This window comes from Sinocyclocheilus rhinocerous, unplaced genomic scaffold (assembly GCF_001515625.1).
Source record: "Sinocyclocheilus rhinocerous isolate Xijiao unplaced genomic scaffold, SAMN03320098_v1.1 scaffold415, whole genome shotgun sequence".
NCBI lineage: Eukaryota > Metazoa > Chordata > Actinopteri > Cypriniformes > Cyprinidae > Sinocyclocheilus > Sinocyclocheilus rhinocerous.
In genome coordinates this window covers 380301-401782 of record NW_015646373.1, presented here as the reverse complement: position 1 = coordinate 401782, position 21482 = coordinate 380301, and the positions used below count along the sequence as shown (strand labels likewise).

The following is a 21482-nucleotide window of genomic DNA, read 5'->3' as shown; positions in this document are numbered from 1 at the left end:
TTGATCTGAGCACCTAATCAACCAATTGAAAGTCTATTTTTGATATTTTAAATGATCTGATAAAAATAATTAAAACTGTATATAGCAGATATATACTGTATATAATAGAAACTTCCAGGCAGGTGTGTTTGATTAGGGTTGGAGCTAAACTCTGCAGGACACCGGCCCTCCAGGACCGAGTTTGGGCACCCCTGGTATATAGTGTAGAGCCTTGCAGTTCTGTAGCTTGTAGAGTTAGAGTGTAACAGAGTGGTGGTGTTGTTGTTGTTGTTATCTGTGAGGAAGTAGTGGCTGAGGAAACACTGGCCCTGGCTGAGGGATTTTCTCACATGCTCCTGTGCTTCCTTTAACATCTCATCTAACCACAGGAAACTAATGGCAGAGAGAAAAACAAGTTCAGTTTTATGTGTCCCTCCATGAGTGGGAGTATTTGAGCTTATCTTGGCTTCTTATGTTTTTTCCAGTCTTCCTCATTCCGAATAGATTGCCACAGTGTCACTCTTGTGAGGGAAACGCAAGTGTTCCCCTCGGTTAACCAGCACAACTTTATTCATCAGACTATCAATGGTGTTATTGTTAACTCAACTGAAACCATTATTAGCATTTTCATAAACTGAAATAAAGCTGAAGTGAAATAAAATATAAATATTAGATGAAAAACTTAAACTTAGATGTAAAATATTGACAAAAAAATGTATTAAAACTAAAAATAAACATTTTAAAAAATATAATAATGACAAAAAATATATAAAAAATATCTATAAATCTAATTTCAAATTCTAGTAAATGCTATAATAGTATGTAATAATAATAATAATAATAATAACTAATTATTTTGCCTATAAGATTTTGTGGTTATTTCCATAAGACAAATTATGAATAAATATAAAAGCAAGGTAAGTTGGATCAAAGTTGCCAGGACGACTGAAAAGGCCTGTGACAACATTTATTACGAAGCACTGTCTATATGTAGTGCGTCAGGTAATATAGGAAAGATAAAGATGCCACAATTTCTGAGACAAAAATATAATATTTGATCCATATCTGTTTTTTGGAACAAATTGTTACTCAAGGCTAGAAAACACTACACAAGTTTTGTTTTGATCTGCAGTCTGGACAAGTCAACACTAGTTGCTAAAAGTCATAGCCAGTCTGCAGATTTCACTGAAAGTACATCAGTGTATGATGGGCACCGATTCCGACTTGAAAGTCTGTTAGTGTGTGATCCTCATTTGTTTAGTTTATGATACCCAGTCTACTAGTTTGTGATGCATAGTGGAGTGTATTCCAGCCTTCAGTTGTCTTCAAAAATATAGGGCTCTGAACAGATCTTTTATTGTCAAACGTTTACTTGTTTTCTCCAAGATCTATTTGTGCTTTCATCTAACACGGTCTTTCTGTTCTTCTATCACTCTTAGATGACAGAACGTATCATTTCCAGGCAGAGGATGAGCCAGAGTGTCAAATGTAAGCGTGTGTCCGTTCCGTTTTCAAAGGAAACCTGTCATAGGGACATTCCCTACAGTTTTAGGGAATAACTAACTGAAAGGAACAAAAAAATACTGCAGCTCTTCCAGTAACTAGCTGTTTTTCCCTAACAAGTAAGACAACCGAGAGCAGCTGGACAGTAATCAAACTAGACTTGGAAAATCTGATTCAGTTAATCTGGTTCAAAAAATGATTCACTGATTTGAATAATCATTTGTTTGTTTTCCTTGAACTCCTTTCTAAGCATTTCACTTCTTTTTTTGTGTTAAAATAAATGGCTATTATTATTTTTATGTTCTTTAGTATAAAATCTGTAGTTATGTATTGAGTTTGAAATGGTCCCCCTATTTAATTTCCTGGTTGTTTTTGTGCCAGATGAATACTTTAACTGGATGATTGTGGATAATCAGTAATCACTGATAGAAATGGTTCCCTCTTAAATAACTTTAACATAGTTAGCTACTTTTTGCAAGTTTCTTATAGTGTAGTGAACTGCTGTGTTGAGACTGTAGAACTACTTCAAATTGAGTAGCTACAGTTTCTTCCCCAGCCTTGATTAGAATAGAATCCCTGCTCTCTATTTCTTATTCCTCTGCGTCTCTTCTCAGATGGATCTCAGTGCTGCAGAACAGTAAGGAGGAGGCGCTCAACAACGCGTTTAAGGGTGACCAGCATGTTGGCGAGAACAACATCGTGCAGGAGCTGACCAAGGCCATCCTGGGTGAGGTCAAGCGGATGGCGGGGAACGACGTCTGCTGTGACTGCGGAGCTCCTGGTGAGTGACCTGGAAACCGACAGGAAGGAGGAAGTGGAGAAAGAAAGAGGGAGGGAGGCTGTTTTGAATCTGTTCACAGGAAGAACAATGTGGAAGCTGGTAGTAAAGGAACTTGGTTAAAAGGATTGGATTTGCATAGGCTGCTCTCTTTGGACCAGTCAGGTACTTGTTGTGTGACAAGACAAGACCCAGCATGCCAAAACAACAACTAAAAAAAACAACTGTTATTATTATTATTATTATTAACAAATTTATTAAATATAATAATGTTTTACAATAATGATGATAATAATAATAACAACAACATTTAATAATAATAATAATTATTATTATTTTAACAATTCATTATTATTTAAATATAATGAAATTATAACAACATTTATTATTATTATTATTATTGAATATATTTATTTAATGTTCATTTTTTATTCTAAAAAAAAGTATTGAATACAACAATAATTATATATTTTAATTAATTTGTTAAATAAAATAATACAATAATAGCAATAGTTATTTGTGGTATTTATTATTATTATTATTATTATAAATAATAATAATAATAAATAATTCCTACAACAATAAGGATAATTACATAATAAAATAATAACGGAATACAATAGTGACAATACCAATAACATTCATTTAATATTCATCATTATTATTATTATTATTATATACTGTATTTTTTATTTATTTGCTTCTTCCCAAGATATTTTTTTAGGATTAAGAAACTTTGCAAGCTCGATTCAGATTTTAGAGCATGTGCGCTAACTGCTAGCTCCAGCAATCTGCATAATTGATCATAAAACTCACGCATTGTGGGAATGAGGACAAGTTGTTTCATCTTTTGTAAAATGTTACATATTCTTGATTGACAGCCTCTGTTAAAGTTTTTCAAGCATTTTTTTTCTCTCTTATTCTCCCTCAGGACCCACATGGCTCTCCACCAACCTGGGCATCCTGACGTGTATCGAATGTTCAGGGATCCACCGAGAGTTAGGCGTGCACTACTCCAGAATCCAGTCACTAACACTAGATGTTCTCAGCACCTCAGAGCTCTTGGTTAGTGTTTGATCTTTGATTTCACAGAGTGCATCTCCCCAGATTCCCCAGCACTGCTGCTGTAAGCCTCATATTGAGTTTATTTATTTGGTTTGCACTGAATTCTTTTGATTCAGCCTTCACTTGGGCTCTTTGGGAGCCATTCCACATGCATGATTTCAGCCCAGACCGTTTTTGGCCAGCAATTTAGGATCATTAAAGCAATTACACAAGACTGCAGAACTGTTAGCCACAGTGAGAAAGGCTCGCGTCTCTGATTGAATGCCAAGATAGATTGTTAGGTTGATTATGGATATTATGAAGTAGCAAAACAGATCAAACGGACCCTGAATAAATGCGTTAAGTCTGTTTGGTACTTTAGAGTTGTGAAATGCAATTAGTTTTGCACCAACGTTGATTTTATGCATGTGTTTGCGTCTATGTTTGTGTTGTGGTGTTCAGCTGGCCAAGAACGTGGGGAATGCTGGGTTTAATGAGATCATGGAAGCTTGTCTGACAGCAGAAGATGTCATCAAACCAAATCCATCCAGTGACATGTAAGCCAAAATTTGTCATCGCTTTATATTTTCATTATACAAATTTATATTGTATCGTTATACTTATTTAATTCCCTTTAATGGCACAGGCAGGCGAGGAAAGACTTCATCATGGCCAAATACACAGAGAAGCGCTTTGCTCGTAAGAAGTGTCCTGATGCGCTGTCCAAACTGCACACGCTCTGTGATGCTGTGAAGGCCCGGGATATTTTCTCTCTCATCCAGGTCTATGCTGAGGGTGTGGACCTAATGGAGCCCATTCCTCTGGCCAATGGCCATGTGAGTTTTTTCCCCCCCTCATCTCACCTTGGTTTGGATAAGAGTTGTTCAGTTTGTGGATTTAATTTATACTTTTAAGTGATGTTCAAATAAAAATAATTGTGTATATATATATATAAATGAAGTTCAAATAAAAATAAATAATTTAATTATTAGTGTTTTTTTAATAATAATAATTGAATTATTTTTATTTGAACATCACTTAAAAGTATAAATTAAATCCACATTTAACATTATACATAAACCACAGGGAAGGAAGATATATATTTTCCCTGTGGTTTTATGGTAAATGTGTATTTTTACTTTGAAATTAAATCCAAGTACAAATATTTCTACATTATTTAGTTATTTAATTATTTATATATATATATATATACATACATACATCCATACATACATACACGCACGCACACACACACACACACACACACACACTTTTAAATGAAGTTCAAATAAAATAATTAAATTATTTTTATTATTATTTATAATAAAAAAACACTTGTGATCCATTACTAATTTATTATGAAATCACAGTAGATATTTATATCGTTTTTTTATGCAGATTTAATTCATATTTTGACATTCAAATTAAACTATTAAGTATTAAAAATAATAAATAACAGTTTGAATCCGATATCTTACTTATTTATTATGAATTTACAGTAAAAATACTTACTGTGATATTTCATAGAAAACTTTGGTTACCAAACAGTATTTTTTTGTATTAAAATGCAGAAAATGTGTGCGCTTTTGAGTGTGCACAAACCTTAATAGTAACCAAATAGTAACAGTATCAACATGTCATGTTGTTTATTTGTTTGTTTCTTGTTTGGTTTGCTGTGGTAGGAACAAGGTGAGACAGCCCTTCATCTGGCCGTGAGACTGGTGGACAGAACCTCCCTTCACATCATCGACTTCCTCACTCAGAACAGGCAAGACCCAGACAGCCCAACGGAGGGTTTATTTCCCTTGTTTGCTGACCAAGTGCTGACTGATACTCCCCCAACTAAATCTGAATGAACAGCTTTTTTATTGTCGCTTGACCAAAGCTATTTAAAAGTGCTGGTTTTGAAGGTTAAAGAAGCCATCATGGCTGTGACTGGAATGGAAAATTGAGATTTACTGTTTTCTAAATAGACAAAACTGTGTTTGTTTCTCCCCGCAGTTTAAACCTGGATAAGCAAACGTCTAAAGGAAGCACAGCGCTGCATTACTGCTGCCTGACAGACAACAGCGAGTGTCTCAAACTGCTGCTGAGAGGAAAAGCCTCTATAGACATCGGTATGCAGCAAATGAAATCTCCTGACGTAGTCCCTGTTGAAACAGGAAGTTTGGGTGTGACATATTGAAGGGATCCCTTTCATGATGTCTTTAAAGATTCCGAGAATCCTTGATATGTCTGGGTAGAACCTTTTAGGATGTTTTCACACCATGTTCTTATTTTGACTGCTAGGAGAAGTTAGTGTGCTGATTGGAGAGGGGTTGTAATTCTGTTGTTGTCCTGTTATTAACAATCTGTCCACCAACAATGGGAAGTAAAGATAACAGAGCCATATGTGGCCTAGCGGTTGTGTGGTGTGTATGTGGGAGGGTGAATCTGTGCCAGGGAATCTCCTCTCTCAGATCCCTGCCAGTGTCTATTGTAAGCAAGCTGTCTGGATAGACTTGGCTTTGTCTTGTCTGTAAAATAAAATTGAATACTGGAAGCCAAGAGTACAGAATGTGGTGGGAAAATGCGAAGTTGTCCTTATTCATCCAGGCTTCTAAAATGTAACAAGCCAATGTATCCTCCTCTTAAAATGTGTTTGTGTGTGTGTTTAGCTAATGAAGCTGGTGAGACGCCGCTTGACATCGCCAGGCGACTCAAACACCTGCAGTGTGAGGAACTGGTGAGCCGTCATATCATACATACAACATCCTTGTAGATTAATACGAGCGAACACTGGCCTAGATGCTAAGAACTTTCGCTCTTTTAGCTTAACCAAGCACTTGCAGGAAAGTTCAACGCTCATGTGCATGTGGAGTACGAGTGGAGACTTCAGCATGAAGACCTGGACGAGAGTGATGAAGATCTGGATGAGAAGGTGAGCACCAACTTTGAGATCTCAAGGACAAAAGATGCCTTATGACTACTATGTGTGTGTATTATGTGTAGATATTTAGAATTAGAGTTTGCTGCCAACAACATTGATTGATGTAAACAAGTAAGTGTTTTGAATGTTCACTATATATATATTAGGGATGTAACGATTACCGGTTTGACGATAAAACGTGATAAAATACCCCACGGTTAGTAATTTGCATTGTTTAACTCATAAGCGCTGCCATTTCTGTTGCATATGAGAAACATCAAACAACAAACGAAACTGAAAGCGTAACGAAACCGCGTTACTCGTTTGAACTGCGCAGCGCTTATAGACTGTAGAGCCTGGTTTATACTCGCCGCATCAGCACGAGCGCGAAGCTGTGTGCAGCAAAAATGACGTGAATATTGAGGAAACGATGGATGGGTTTCATGTTAAAGTAAAGTAAAAGACCGTTTCTTAAACCATTTGCTAAACGTTCTGTAATTTATTAGTCGGTATATAATACAACATGTGGTGTAGGCCTATGCCATACCTCGTCTTATTCGTTTTTGTTAATAAACGTTTGGTAAGCTAGTTTGTCATTGTATCTTACTGTTTTATTGTTGTTATGCTTTTTAATTAAGAATAACAATGAATCCATCTTTTGTTTTAGTCTTATAACGTGAAATATGTCACACCACTGTATATGTATATATATGTATATGTGTATATATATATATATATATATATATAATGAACCGATTTAATTTGTTATATTGCCTGCAAATTGGTTGCAAATATTTGTTGTGATTTTTGTGAATATTCAGTGGGTTTATCTAGTCTCACTTACAGCATTTAACCTTTGTGCCTATAGTCCAGTCCTCACCGGCGGGACGAGAGGCCCATCAGCTGCTACACACCGGGCAGTAATTCCCTTCAGCCCAGTCCGGCCAGCCTGGCACGAGACGTGGTCAAAGACAAGCAGCGTTTCGTTCCCAACCTTGTCAACAATGAGACCTATGGAACCATCATCAACACCAACTCACCGGTCACCCTGTCCACCTCTGCTCCACCTCTACCACCCCGAAATTTAGGTACTTTACATTTCAATCAGCTCACCATGAAAGAAAAACAATGATTAAGGGCTGAGGACGGAAATAGACCAGCTTCCTCTATTACACTAAAGGTACAAAATCCAAAAAATAAAGAAATCCAGAAACTCTAATCAAATGGATGGAATAAAAATTTATATAATTATAATTAATTTTAAAAGTTAAGTAATAACTAATATAACTATTGGCCACACTTTATTTTAAAGTGTCATTGTTACAGCATAATTAAACAAATAAGTACTGATTAATATTAATTAATCACATGTACTTACTATTTACTTATATTATCATTATTATTATTATTTAGTGCTGTCAAACGATTAATCGCATCCAAAATAAACGTTTTTGTTTACATAATATATTTATGTGTAGTGTTTATTTATTATGTATATATAAATACACACATTCTGTATATATTTTAAAAATATTTACATGTATATACATTTATATATTTATATTTTATATTATATATAAATATATTTAATATATAAAGATAACATATTTTTCTTAAATATATACATGCATGTGTTTGTATTTATATATACATAATAAATAAACACTACACATAAATATATTATGTAAACAAAAACGTTTATTTTGGATGCGATTAATCGCGATTAATCGTTTTGCAGCACTATTATTATTATTATTATTACATAATTCATTATTTTTAACTGTTTAATACAATCAATTAATGATGTAATGTGTTAAAATATATACAAAATGTCCAGATTATTTATTTACTTATTTTTTACTATTTGAATACAATCAATTAATGTGATGTGTTAGATCATGCAATCATATACTAGACTCCTACTAGACAAAGTAAAATAGATGCAAAATTTCCAGCATAAATCTGAACTCCAGTACTTAAAAAAAATAAAATACAATTGTGAAGTTATTCCATTGTAAGATTAACTTCTTAAATATTTATAGTATTTGATAATGTTATTTATGAAAATTATGAAGTGTTGCTAAATATACAAAATAAAAAAAAGCTAATCAAATGCTACAAAAAGTCAAACATACATAAATGCAGCAAGTCAGTAAGGCTGTTTGACCCTTTATCATTCTCATTCAGTCCACAATATGCTGCTGTATTTTTGGCCTCACAGATGTCAGGTCTCAGAACGGCAGAAATCTCATTTGACCTGTTCTTGAATTCTCACCGTCACCCAGTTCCACTGCAGCGCTCCATGGCAATGGCTGTGTGAAGATGCTGACCTATATAAGCGCTCCCAGAGTCTCTGGACAGGGAGCCGCTCTGAGCTCGAACGCTCGGCAGCAGGTGGCACGTGCAGCTGCACTCTTTCAAACGCTTTCAGGACTGTTTAGAAGGCCTTACAGCTCTGTTAAGATGACATAAGCTAGATGTCAGTGAACAAGAGACTGGTAACCTTCTGACTTTGTCTGTCAGAGTTTAACTCGGATAAAAAAATCCTGATTTCTGCATTAGAACAAGATGTTTTTCACTTTTTTCATATTGGGACTTTGCTCTCAAACCTCCGTTAGAGACTTCACAATGAGCTGTATTCTTAAAGACACTAATGAAATTAGGTGCATAATGGAGCTCTGCTGGTCTGGAGCAGCTCCAGGGTCCAGAAAAAGAGACACAGCAGAGCTTTCTCGTCATCTAGTAAACAAAAGCGGTGTCCTGTAGACCAATCTGAAGTCACTTTCTTTGAATCTGACATGCAGTTGCTCTTTCTTCTCTTCTCCTTCCCACAGTTCAGCCGTCTGGTCTTGCTGGAATGGCTCAGGGATCTCCCGGTTGGAAGCCTGGCTCCCTAGATCTGACCGGCAGGCAGCGATCTTCCTCTGACCCCCCCAACATGCATCCTCCAGCGCCCCCCTTACGGGGCACATCCACTTCCCGTGAGTTGGCTGTACATGAATGAGTGGATGAAGCTTTGCTCCAGGCCGAGCGATTTAGTTTAGGGCCGGATTGTTCTTTGATTGATCCTGGATCTGCTTTTTGTAATGTGATGTCATGACATGGCAGTGTCTTAACTCATGAATATTAATTAGGTTATGTCTTTTGGGAATTGACCATATTTAACTGTCCATTCACGTTAATATTAATATTCATGAACAAATGGCAGGTAGCAGGCTTTAGAAATTCTGGTCTGCACTGGTCTTCGAGCTGAAAGGCTGTTATTGACCCATGCCTGATTTCCTCCCAAAAATTCAAGACGATTGCACTCTCTTTGTCTTTCATTCATTTCATATCTGTTCAGGGATTTACAGATTAGTAGATGATCAGATGCGTCTTTCTGTTCTCTTAATTCAGGGTCAAAAACGGTTTTGAAGTAACACGAGATGTTAAAAAAGTTTTAAAACTATTTTTTTTTAAGAGTACAAAAAAGCCAACAAGTATATTTCAAATGTTTATTATTATTACTACAGTGAATATAATTTAGTTTAGTTATGCTCAGTGGTATGATATTTATTCATCTATAAATAACCTATATAAAAACTATTATAATATTAGTAGCTTTAACTTAAAAAAAAAAAAAAGTTTTATATGCATCAACCATGTTTTGTCTACCAAAAAGGGTGGAACTGGAAATATCAATAAATATAGGAATTATAGTTTCCATATAAAAGTAATGGAATTTCATAAAATATGAAAAGTAGTAATAATCTTATTATGACAATTATTATTTTTTTTTTATTATTACAGTTTTTGATTTATTGGGTTTTCTTATTTGCAAACAAGCAACAGAATAAAACATGTTCTCAGCATTTAAAAACAACACAGACAAAACGAAACAAAGGCTGAATATTTATTAAAAATAATGAAAATACATATTTTTAAAAAAATTTGGCTGTCAGTTACTGTGATCATTAGTACCCTATATATAGTATTATAAATATATTAAATAATAAATAGTAAAATCTGGTTATGTTCAGCTCTACAATATTTAATCAGCTATAAATAAATATATATATATATATATATTTAATATAATGTTATTAACTATATAATATTATTTTTATATTTTATTTGTTATTAATTAAAAATATAAAAATAGTTTTTATCCAAAAATTAAGAAAAACTGTGGAGTGTCATAGAAATTCAGTTGTGGGAACCCTGTTAACAATAATGAAGCACAAAAAAATATTGAAACATCTGTGAAGTTTGTTTTAGTAGTTGTGAGGATCTTTAACGTAAAGGCAGCTATTTGATGATTTCTGTGCAGTTCTTCTGCCCAGCGGAGCTCTTCCTCCTGCGGCTAAAACTGGCAGCATGATGGAGGCCATGACTATACAGCCCAAACCCGGACAGGGGCCTCCTGGTCAGAGCATCAGCCGGGCTACAAGGTCAGAATACTAAACAACCCTTGACCACATGCACACACGTGTCTGAACACAAAGGTGGAAAACGCCTGTAGGGAAATAAAATTCCTATTCAAGTCCTCATTCACGCACAGTGCCAGAGGACCAGACAAGTAGGGCACTCAGATTACTAATGGTGTTGCCAGCATGACCTGAGTCGAAATATCGTAGCCTTTAGTACTACAGAAACTGTACACAACATTCACATCTGTTGTTGTTGCTTGCAGCGCGGACAAAAGCTTCAGTAAAAGCACACTGATGCGCTCCGGATCCATCGAGAGACCAGGTAGATGTCAGAGAAACCATGTTGACTGTAAGTTGATGTTGTATTAATAAAAGGCTTGCGGCCATTGTTGTAGTGAAAATGCAAAGCTAATTGTGATGTCATTTCCTGTTTTTGTGGAACAGCTAAAGTTCCTGGGGGCCCCCAAAACTCCACTGGTCAAACTCTGCCCGCTACACACATGCCCAGGAAAACTTACCTGGTATGTTCAACCACAAGATGACGCTCCAAATATGCAAATCCAGTCAATTCAAAGGAATCATTCAATATGTCATCCAAATATGATAAAAAGAAACATATTTAGCATGTGTGAGATGCTGACATGTTCTTGTGTTTCCAAACCGGATCCGTGTGTGGTAAGCAGAGGCCGAAGCGTGTGAAGGCCATGTATAACTGTGTGGCTGATAACCCAGACGAGCTGACGTTCTCTGAGGGAGAGGTGATCGTCGTGGACGGTGAGGAGGACCAGGAGTGGTGGGTGAGTATCCTGACCTCATTTCAACTCTATGTAGATGACACGCACCTCACCTTCAAATATTAAGAGTGAGGGAACCAGAGAGGAAACGTTAGTTGACCATATTTCTCTTCCTGTGACTGGCTGCTTGTTAATAAGTAAACTCACTGAGGGTCTGGTTCAGTGTCTCTGGCTGAATACAGACTAGCTGCTTGTTTTCCACCAAATCACCCTCGTTTCCACTGGCCGTGTTTAGTCATTCATTCTCCACAGAGGCTCATCGGCGGTACAGCCAAATCCCCAGATCTCCGTGTTCCTGTGTGACTTCTGTGCTATTTACATATCTGTGTGCTTCAGTGGGTTCAAGCTGCATTTCCACTTCTTTTTTTTTTGACGGTTAAGAATTATTGATTTGAGTTTAGATTATTTTTATTTTATGGAGACTATCTTAAACTAAGAAAGACTTAAACTATCTTCCACTAAGAAAAAATGCATTTAGCTTATCATCAAGTTTAGCTTCATCTGAGGACTCGTTAATAAGACTTTATGGAATCCTGTGTGTGCGTGTTTTTTTTTGTGTTTTTTTTTGATGCTGTACTGAAGGTTCTGGATTACCTTCTCGGTCTTGTCTTGGGATGAATGTGGTGTGACTAAATAGCCTAAAAGTGTTTTTTAGATCTCGCAGACAACAGACAGATAATCCAAAATTAATAGTTTAGAAAGGGATTTAAACCCTTCAAAAAAAAAGACCTTTTCTGAGGGCATGATGTGGCTATTACTATCTATCTAGATTTCAAATGTGTAATATGTTACTCATTTGAAATAGTCAAATTAACAGAATGTATGCAAATGAACAATATGTTTGTATCTAATCTAGTTGTCTATGAAACCTGGCACTGTGTATTACAAATATGGTTGGCTCTTTGATCTGCTTTGGATTAAAGCGTATATAATATTTTAGTATGTTTACTAAATGAATTTTAAATGTAAATAGATGTAGTAAATGTGTAAAAAATGCTTTTATAAGTTAAATTCGGTGTTTAGTATTATTTATATACTATTTATATATATAAATATTTTTATATTATATTATATAAATTATTTATATTATTTTGAATTTGATTTTATTTTATTTAGATTTTTTATTTATTTTATATCATGTCTTTTTTGTCAATTTTTTTAGTCTGTTTTGCAGTTTTTATGTATTTATTTACTTATTTCAGTCTCCCTCTCTCTCTCACACACACTATATATATATACATCATATATATCAAAAATACATATATATATATATATATCAAAAATACATTTTGGCCTTTTAACACGCCTGTATGCAGTTTCAGGAACCTTTCTATATATACATCATATATATCAAAAATACATATATATATATATATATATATATCAAAAATACATTTTGGCCTTTTAACACGCCTGTATGCAGTTTCAGGAACCTTTCTGACATACTTTCCCTTGATTGTTTTGTAGCTGGGCCACATTGAGGGAGAGCCAATGAGAAGAGGAGCGTTTCCTGTCACATTCGTGCAGTTCATCATGGACTGAACTTCAGAGATCATAGACACTGAGCTGGACGGATGACAGCACTTCTCTGCTTCTGTGTGGCCTCACTGACCTTCATCATCATCATCATTGTCCCCTTTGTCGTGAGGCTTGTGTCTTCACTGAGCTTCCAAAATCCCTGGCTCTAACCTGGCTTGAGAGACTCTCTCTGGAATATAACAGCTTTTTGTTTTTGGTTTGTGGACCAGATATGATTCAGAATGAGTTGCACTAATCTAGTTGCACTTTTAACCTAATTTATCATGACCGCAATGCTAATGAGACGAATGTCACTAAAATGAAGGTTTTATTCCAAGATCATTCACATCCTTATTCCTTTTAGACAGACTGCTCTATACCGTAAAGTTGTGAGAGTCTGCATGAACATTCAGTGGCCTCCACAGAGAGCAGAGGAGCATCAAGGAGGTTTATGTCTGTATAGATATTTATAATCTGGAGCTGTCCTTCTGTGATCTTGATTTAGATGCTCTTATTGATTGGAATGATCTTTTGCAGACCTTCCTTCAGTGTGCAGGCCGCTTGCCTTGAGAGATCTGTGGAACGGTGTCATTTATCAAATGGCTCATTCATTCTTAAAGTGCTAGCCTAAAAATGAAAATGTGGTCATTTATGTTCTTTCAAACAGTGCAAAAGAAGATGTACTGTGGAATGTCCAGAGTGCTTTTTCATAACTGTGGGTGTTGTGCACTATAAATGTGGTCCATGCTATTAGCTTTCTATATTCCAAGTCTGATGAAGTCCTATTGTAACTTTGTGTCAGAAACAGACCAATATTTAAATGGATTGTTCACCCCAAAATGACAATTCTACCCTTAAAAAAAAAGAAAGAAAATGTTATCACATTCGTATCGTTCCAAACCTGTATGACTTATTTCTTCTGTGGAACACAAAAAATATATTTTGAAGAATGTGGGAACCAAGCAACATGGGAGCCTATTGACGTCTATTGTAAAGACAAAAAATAACTTATTTGAGAAATGTTTAAAAAAATATCTCATTTTGTGTTTCACAAAGTCATACAGGTTTGGAACCAGGGAGAGTAAATAATGACAGAATTTACATTTGTGTGTGAAGAAGTAAGGCGTTATTCACTGAAAATCATCTTCTGTGGTTCTCATATCTCATTCAGTTTAATTATGCTGTGTCAAGACATGCCAAGCCAGGTTTATGATAAACAAATGATGTCAAACTTGGCACAACATGTCACATTAAATCAAATGCAAGTTTGAATGAGATTTGAGAACTGTGATCAAGGGGAAAGATAATGAGTGAACAGAGGAATTTTTACCTCTGTTGTTTTAGTCCCAACATATGTGTTCTGGGTACTTGGAATATAGTGCCACATTTACAATGTTGTTCTTGTCTTTTTAGAGCTTGACAGGTTTGTTGTCATTCTAGAAAAAGCACTCTTGACATTCTTAAATATTCATCCTGGCTGGTTCTGTGGAAGATAAAATGGTTTGAAATATCATGACGACAGCATTTTCAGTTCTGGGTGAACTATTCTTTTAAGTTGCTCTTTCTTTTCTTCAGTGTGCAAAACAGGACCATACTGAATAATGTTTTTACCTCGAGATCTCCAAAACCTAGTCATTTTTAACAGATTCCAAGGTGTCAGTTTGAGATATGAATTATTTCCACCTCCCAGGATGTTCCCGGGGTCTCCCTACTTTGGTTGGCCAGATGAGTAATAACTGCATCTCCTCTAATTTTATTCCAGGGGAAATTAAAATCCCTCATGTCATTTCCCCTCACAACACTTCTCGAAATCCTTTCTAAAGCTTTGAAATGCTCATCCATCTCTAATTGTGTGCAGGAGTAACACAGCAGAGCGTTTTATGTCATGAGTGTTTGATGTGGTTGCAGAGCAACTTAATAGAGTCTGTTATGTAACTTTTAATTACAGTCATGTTAGTCTTGATTGAGCTCGGACCAGAGTGCCCTGTAACTCGGGCAGTGGTGGGATGTAATTATCCTGTGTTCAGCTCACTGTATACGGTCGGCACCTGGCCGGCTGTGATTGTAGATAAATGTAGACTTTGCTTTGTGCATATTTAATTGTAAACGGAGAGCTAAACTGATAATGACTGATGTTTTGACGTACTGTTAGATAAGACTGTTACAGTACACTTTTAACTAAGATGAAAACGACCTCTATTCACCCGTTTACCATAAACGTCACTGATGCTAATATATAAATATATGCATATATGTACAAATAAATGGGAAAACTGGAATTCAAAAAACTGCAAAAGAATTTCTTGTTCATATGTTGCATTATTTGGGTAGGTTAAGTAAAAATGTGCCAGGTAAAGGAACATTAAACTTCAGGCTTTATGTTCCTCAATTAGGGGGCTGTGGGATGTTTTTTTTTGTTATTATTAAACATGAATAGTTTGAAAATACTCCAATTATTCAATAGGATGAAAGCACTGCCATCTATTGGAAACGAGGGGAAAAAACTAGATGAAACTGCATTACATTCGCATTTATTGTACCATATTAACTGATCTGATCCCACCTGGACCAGGAGGACGACAAAAGAGGGGCATGTACATATTAAAGACGCAGAGGGTTTGGGTTTTACAGCATCTTTGTGTTTACACTGACATTAATGTACCATGGTTTACACAAATCCCACTAGAGCTCAACAAATCCCAGATTCACTGGCCCATAGTGGGAAATGTGCTCTGAAGTTATTGTATATTTACATTAAATAAGATTAAATTAGGTTATAAAAATAGACGCAGCCCAAACTTGGCTTTTGGGTTGTGGTGGGGCTGATAAGAGAAGAGGACGCTGGGACTAATGTATATGGTGTAAACATGTGGTTGAGATGGCTGCCCTTTCATGCTGAACAAAGACGGATCAGCTGTATTGACATTAATCAAAGTGAGACAAATTCCAGCATTTCTGTCAGAAGCTTTTAAAAAGGGCACCTTCCACAAACAGACTTCAATCCTCCTCCTGCTGCTGCTGCTGAAGGAATGAGTGAGGGCGGAAGAACAGGAACACTCCCAAACAGACCTCAGGACTTCTCTGAGGCCAGGGCACAGTCGAAGGAGGTGGACAGTACTTTACAGATGGCCTGGGCTTGTTCCTGTAGAGCACAGATGGTGTTACAATTACAGAACACCACAGATTAACAAAGACAGCTGGAGTCTTCTATAGACATTGCAATTCAAAAGTTTGGGTCAGTTTTTTAGTACAAAATTAATACTTGTATTCAGCAAAGAGTGTTAAATTGAACAGTAGTTGAACAGTAAAGTGACAGCCATAACATTTATAATGTTACAAAAGATTTCTATTTAAAAGAAATGCTGTTCTTTTGAACTTTCTATTATCAAATAATCCTGAAAAAACGTATCACAGTTTCCACAAAAATACTAAGCAGCACAACTGTTTTAACGTTGATAAGAAGAAATGTTTTTTGAGCAGCAAATCCGCATATTAGAATGATTTCAGAAGGATCATGTGACACTGAAGACTGCTAAAAATTCAGCTTTGCATTACAGGAATATATTACATTTTAAAATACATTTAATTTGTAATCATTTAAAAAATGTAATATTTCACAATATTACCGTTTACTGTATTTTTGAGTAAATAAATGCTGCCTTAATTAGCATAAAAGATTTCTTTCAAAAACAAAAAATCTTACCAAACCCAAACATTTGAACGGTAGTGTACTGTATAATATATGGTATGTTTATAGAATAAATATCAATATAAAAGACATACAGTACATGTAATATGTATGTAAAATAGATTTCATTAATGCATGTAAATGTCTGATTGAACAATTCATCATCACTCAGTTAAAATAAATGTGTTAAAAGTAAAAATACATTGTCATTGTGTATAAATGTATAAAGTTATATATAAATGAATATTAATATCAGTAATCTTTGTGTTCATTTGATTTAAAAAGAAAAAAAAAAGGCAATTGCTTTTAACAAGATTTTAAGTTTTGCGCTAATCATTTTTAATAAAATTGGTTACAATAGCCTTTTGGTCTAAATGATGGTTCCTCCAGTTTAAAATAAAATATATTCACCTTTTCACTCATTTCAGGGCTAACACACAAACAGTGAAATACTGTTTTCTGCTACATTGTCCAGATCTAGGCCTAATTCATACTTGATAAGCCTTCAGAAAGACTTCCTGTCTTGAGGTCTTACCGCACTGCTGCACTGATACACCCAGATGCTGCACTCCTGCTGCTCTGCATCTGTGGTCTTCAGTGCGAGCAGGTTTTTTCCAGCACCCAGACCATCATCATAGCAAAGCATACGCACAATCAGGTAGAGCGGGTGACGGTGAAGCACATCCTGAGAAAATAGGGAATAATGATAGCTGATAGAGGTAATGTTCCGTTACAGTCCCACATTATTATTTTGTGATCATGAATCTAAATGCTTCTTTCATATGGTGGATAAAAAAGAGCCTCATATGAAAAAGATTCTCTCATATGAATATTAAACAATGACATTGGGTCAGGTGAATGAACTCACACACTGGTCCAATGAGGCCACTTTAACTCCATACTTGGACACTCCCAGAATCATCTCTTCATTTCCAGGCACAAACGGCAGTTTTCCATCTTGCTTTAAATTGAATACATGAAATATAATGAAGGTTTTTAAACAGCTTCAGTCTTAATGCATGATTTATGATAACTATTTAATTTCTGCTTTAATATCAGTGGTCTAGGCCAGGTGAAATAAGATAAAGTATTTTCCCTAAATATATTTCAACATCATCTGAAAATCGTAAGAATTATGGCTTCTAAAAAAGTGAAGTGTTCACATTAAAAAAAAAAAAAGCATAGTTTGCTAGATTAAAAGAATTGTTTACCCAAATATGATTTTCTGAAAATTTACTCATCCTCAGACTATCAAAGATGAAGTTGAAGAAATTTACACATCTCTTTCTCACCAATGGATCTTCTGCAGTGAATGGGTGCCGTCAGAATGAGAGTCCAAACAGCTGCTAAAAACATCTCAATAATCCCAAAAAATTATCAACACGACTAAATTCCATCAATGTCTTGTGAAACGAAAGGCTGCGTGTCTCTAATGCCAAGTTCACACTGCACGATTTTAGCCCGATTTTTCACTCGCCGACAGGTTTTGCAAAATCGCCGACAAATGCCCGAAATCGGAGGCAAATCAGTAATCGCGATTCTTCCTATTGTGAAGTCATGCAGTGTGAAACCCCCTGTCGCCGATCCATCGTGCAATGTGAACACAGCAGCAACTGAATGCTACCCCAGATAGTCACGCAGTGTGAAAACAACCGCGATCCGACGAGTTTGAAAATCATGCAGTGTGAACTCGGCATAAGAAACAAATCCATCATTCAATCGTTTTAACTTTAAACTGTTGCTTCTGGCCAAAATACCAGTCCATAACCCATAACACTTCCTCCAGTGAAAAAGTCAACTCCTGTTGTCCTCTCACACCAAAATCCACCAATATATTTGTTTAGAACTTTTTTGAACTCTTTTTGCTTATAAACAGTGCTTTTTTATGGATTATGGACTGGTATTTTAACCAGAAGCAGCGGTTTGAATTAATTACAAACAAGCATGTTTTCACTTGACAAGACATTAATTGATGGACTGGAGCTGTGTGGATTACTTGTGGATCGTTGTGATGTTTGAACTCTCATTCTGACGGCACCCATTCACAGCGAAGGAACCATTAGCAAGAAAGTGATGTAACATTACATTTCACCAAATCCGTTCCGATGAAGAAACAAACTCACCTTCCTCTTGGATGGCCTAAGGGTGAGTACGTTTTCAGCAAATTTCCATTTTTGGGTGAACTACTCCTTTAAGAGGGTGACATCTAATCGTCCCCTTTTGTAGATCCTTACCTGAGCTGCATCAATGTAGTTGATCAGGTCTAGAGGCTCCTGAAGGGTTTTGCTCATCTCAAACTGTAGCTTCTCGATGGCTCCCACATACTTGACTCTGAACTCAGCACAGGCGTCAGACACGGCGTTACCTGAGGGTTCAACAAGGTCAGGAACTAGCGAGGGTCACAAATGTACACACATGAGTTTCTAGATGTTTCAGTGAGGACTAACTTGAGCTCTTGGTGGAGTCCGTATCAAGACTGGCAACTGTGCTGGACCTAGACAGGCCTCCCAAACTGGAATCTACCGACTGGATAAAGGGAGATTAGAGTTTATCATGACCTTTGTGGAAAACAGAACTCAGCAGACAGAATGGCTGAATCCCAATTACTCCCTATATAGAATAACAAATCAGTGTATCCCAAACCATAGCAGTATATCAAAAGTGCACAGACTGTATACCGTACATTGCCCTTTGGATTTTCGATTCACAGATGCATTCCTTTTGAGCTAATACTGGTCACAACCCCTTTCACTGCACCCTTTGGTATCAAGGTTTGATTTTAATATGTGGAAGTAAGTCCCAGTACTAGCATACTGGCTCAATTCATATTTGCATATTTTGCATTTTAGCATAACAAATGTAATATGCTCTTTCTGTACCTAACAGAAATGTGCAAATGGAAATTCAGCCAATATTTGTTTACGACGCGTGTACTCGATGACTGCTGGTAAACCAACCTTGCTTTTAGTGCTGATCTCACTGCTCTGGGAGCTGCTGCTGCTGCTGGCATATTTTGCATTTTAGCATAACAAATGTAATATGCTCTTTCTGTACCTAACAGAAATGTGCAAATGGAAATTCAGCCAATATTTGTTTACGACGCGTGTACTCGATGACTGCTGGTAAACCAACCTTGCTTTTAGTGCTGATCTCACTGCTCTGGGAGCTGCTGCTGCTGTGGCGCTTCTTGACCTTTCGAAACATCCTTCACCATGACGCCAGTGCTGCAGGTCTCCAGCTTACCAGCAGATGGAAGCAGAGTCTGAGGAGAAATAACAGCATTAGTATTAGTTCAGTTCATCAAAATTAAAATCACACCCATAGTTTCCTGTAAAGATGGATTTTAATCAAAGACCAAATATTTAATAACATGATTATTTCAAGATCCATACACTGTTTAACCAATGATATTTTTTTTTTCCTTTGGTAGATTTCCATTTGTATGTCAGGTACAAATTTTTGAAAGAATTTATGCTTAACAGTGTACAACTGACTCTAATAACACTAAAGAGAAAGTACAATATGCTAGCCAGTAGCCAATGAAATATTTTAGAACAGAGCAAACCTAGAAACGAATATAAAAATAAATATGGGAAGACACACACACTCTCTCTCTCTCTCTCTCACACTAAAACATTTTAATGTTCTTCCAGGCCTTGAACACAAAAAAATAAAATAAAATAAATAAATAAATATATATATATATATATATATATCTTTTTTAGCCCATTCTCAGGAAATAAATCTCTTTTTATTTATACTTGGAACCTATGGAAAATTGATTACATAAAAAAAGCAGAAAAAAAATATTTTTTTATCTCACAATTCAGACTTTTTCTCCCCCCCTCACAATTCTGATTTTATATCTCACAATTCTCTTTTTTTTCTGGAAATTTTGAAAAAATTGTGAGCTATAAAATCTGAATAAACTCAGAATTGCAATTCTAAGAAGAATTATGAGAGAAAAAAAGTCCAATTACCTTTTTTATTTTTTATTCTGTGGTTGAAAAAAAGAATTAAGGTGTCAACACAGGATTCTGAGGGGAAAAAAGTCAACATTTCAAGATATAAACGGAATTAAGAGATGTAAACTCTAAATCGTGAAAGAAAGTCAGAACACGTTAGAAAACTTAGATTTCACCTTAGATATCATATCATGATATCGTAATACATAATATCATTCAATAAATCACTAAATTCAAAATGGTTACATTTGTAAACTCAACACTGACTATTAACCAAAAAACTATGAGCCCAAGAGTGAACGCTGTCAATGAACAAGGTTCCTTATGCAGTATTCTGCTCAGACATACTAGACATATTACGTTATGAAAAATACTGCCTTAAAAGAGTATGAGAAATTCAGCATGGACATGTTCTCGGGGTTCAGGGCACTCCACGAGCCCACGCCCCTATAAAACAATGGTGCCAAACTTTGAGTAAATTTCTAGGAGTCGCTCAGCTTGCGCTTCATGACATTTCTTCTAGGCACGAGCTCACCGCGATCCCACTGCTAATGAAAACCCCGCGGAAAGTAACGGAAATCCGTTGCTAGGATAAACACTCAGCAGCACCCCACGTTTAGCCTGACTAATGCGAGCGCAAAGGACTCTCGTTTGGTCGTTTATTGGCATCTCTATAATTACAAATGGAGAATTTGAACTTGGTAAACAAGCACACTGGGCATACCTCTATTTTGAGCTCACTATGCAGCAGTGTACGGCCGTAATAATTACTAATAGGTAGGTTCATCAAAACAGCGGTCGGCAGCCCCCTCTGTTTTGCCGAGACTTGCGTTGACACTTCACTTCCTGTACGGCTCCACCCAGCGCTTCTTAAAGGGGACGCACAATAGTAAATG

The 21482-nt window shown here is 36.0% G+C and overlaps 2 protein-coding genes across 5 annotated transcripts in view; one reads left to right on the top strand and one right to left on the bottom strand.

Moving 5' to 3' along the window:
* LOC107707693 (arf-GAP with SH3 domain, ANK repeat and PH domain-containing protein 2-like) overlaps nucleotides 1-13362 on the top strand; it is a 65335-nt gene extending 51973 nt beyond the window's left edge. For all 3 annotated transcript variants that reach the window (XM_016511785.1, XM_016511784.1, XM_016511783.1), the window contains 16 exons: nucleotides 1419-1467; nucleotides 2097-2263; nucleotides 3192-3325; nucleotides 3767-3861; nucleotides 3951-4140; nucleotides 4987-5072; nucleotides 5306-5421; nucleotides 5962-6029; nucleotides 6117-6224; nucleotides 7081-7300; nucleotides 9047-9193; nucleotides 10522-10642; nucleotides 10885-10970; nucleotides 11066-11142; nucleotides 11305-11418; nucleotides 12883-13362. In XM_016511785.1, the coding sequence (XP_016367271.1) occupies nucleotides 1419-1467; nucleotides 2097-2263; nucleotides 3192-3325; nucleotides 3767-3861; nucleotides 3951-4140; nucleotides 4987-5072; nucleotides 5306-5421; nucleotides 5962-6029; nucleotides 6117-6224; nucleotides 7081-7300; nucleotides 9047-9193; nucleotides 10522-10642; nucleotides 10885-10970; nucleotides 11066-11142; nucleotides 11305-11418; nucleotides 12883-12957 (1853 nt within the window). In that variant the 3' untranslated portion in view covers nucleotides 12958-13362. The remainder of the gene's footprint in view (nucleotides 1-1418; nucleotides 1468-2096; nucleotides 2264-3191; nucleotides 3326-3766; nucleotides 3862-3950; nucleotides 4141-4986; nucleotides 5073-5305; nucleotides 5422-5961; nucleotides 6030-6116; nucleotides 6225-7080; nucleotides 7301-9046; nucleotides 9194-10521; nucleotides 10643-10884; nucleotides 10971-11065; nucleotides 11143-11304; nucleotides 11419-12882) is intronic.
* A 651-nt stretch (nucleotides 13363-14013) lies between these two features.
* On the bottom strand, nucleotides 14014-21469 carry LOC107707691 (integrin beta-1-binding protein 1-like). Of its 2 annotated transcripts, XM_016511782.1 has the most exons (8): nucleotides 21311-21469; nucleotides 20602-20658; nucleotides 19754-19883; nucleotides 19069-19147; nucleotides 18856-18986; nucleotides 17490-17582; nucleotides 17157-17306; nucleotides 14014-16075 (listed from the first exon to the last, which is right to left on the bottom strand). In XM_016511782.1, the coding sequence occupies exons 3-8, from the start codon at nucleotides 19823-19825 to the stop codon at nucleotides 16004-16006; spliced, it is 597 nt and encodes a 198-aa protein (XP_016367268.1). In that variant the 5' UTR covers nucleotides 19826-19883; nucleotides 20602-20658; nucleotides 21311-21469; the 3' UTR covers nucleotides 14014-16003. The 2 variants fall into 2 exon arrangements, with proteins under 2 accessions (XP_016367268.1, XP_016367267.1); XM_016511781.1 differs by lacking the exon at nucleotides 20602-20658.
* Between the last annotated feature and the right edge of the window lie 13 nt (nucleotides 21470-21482).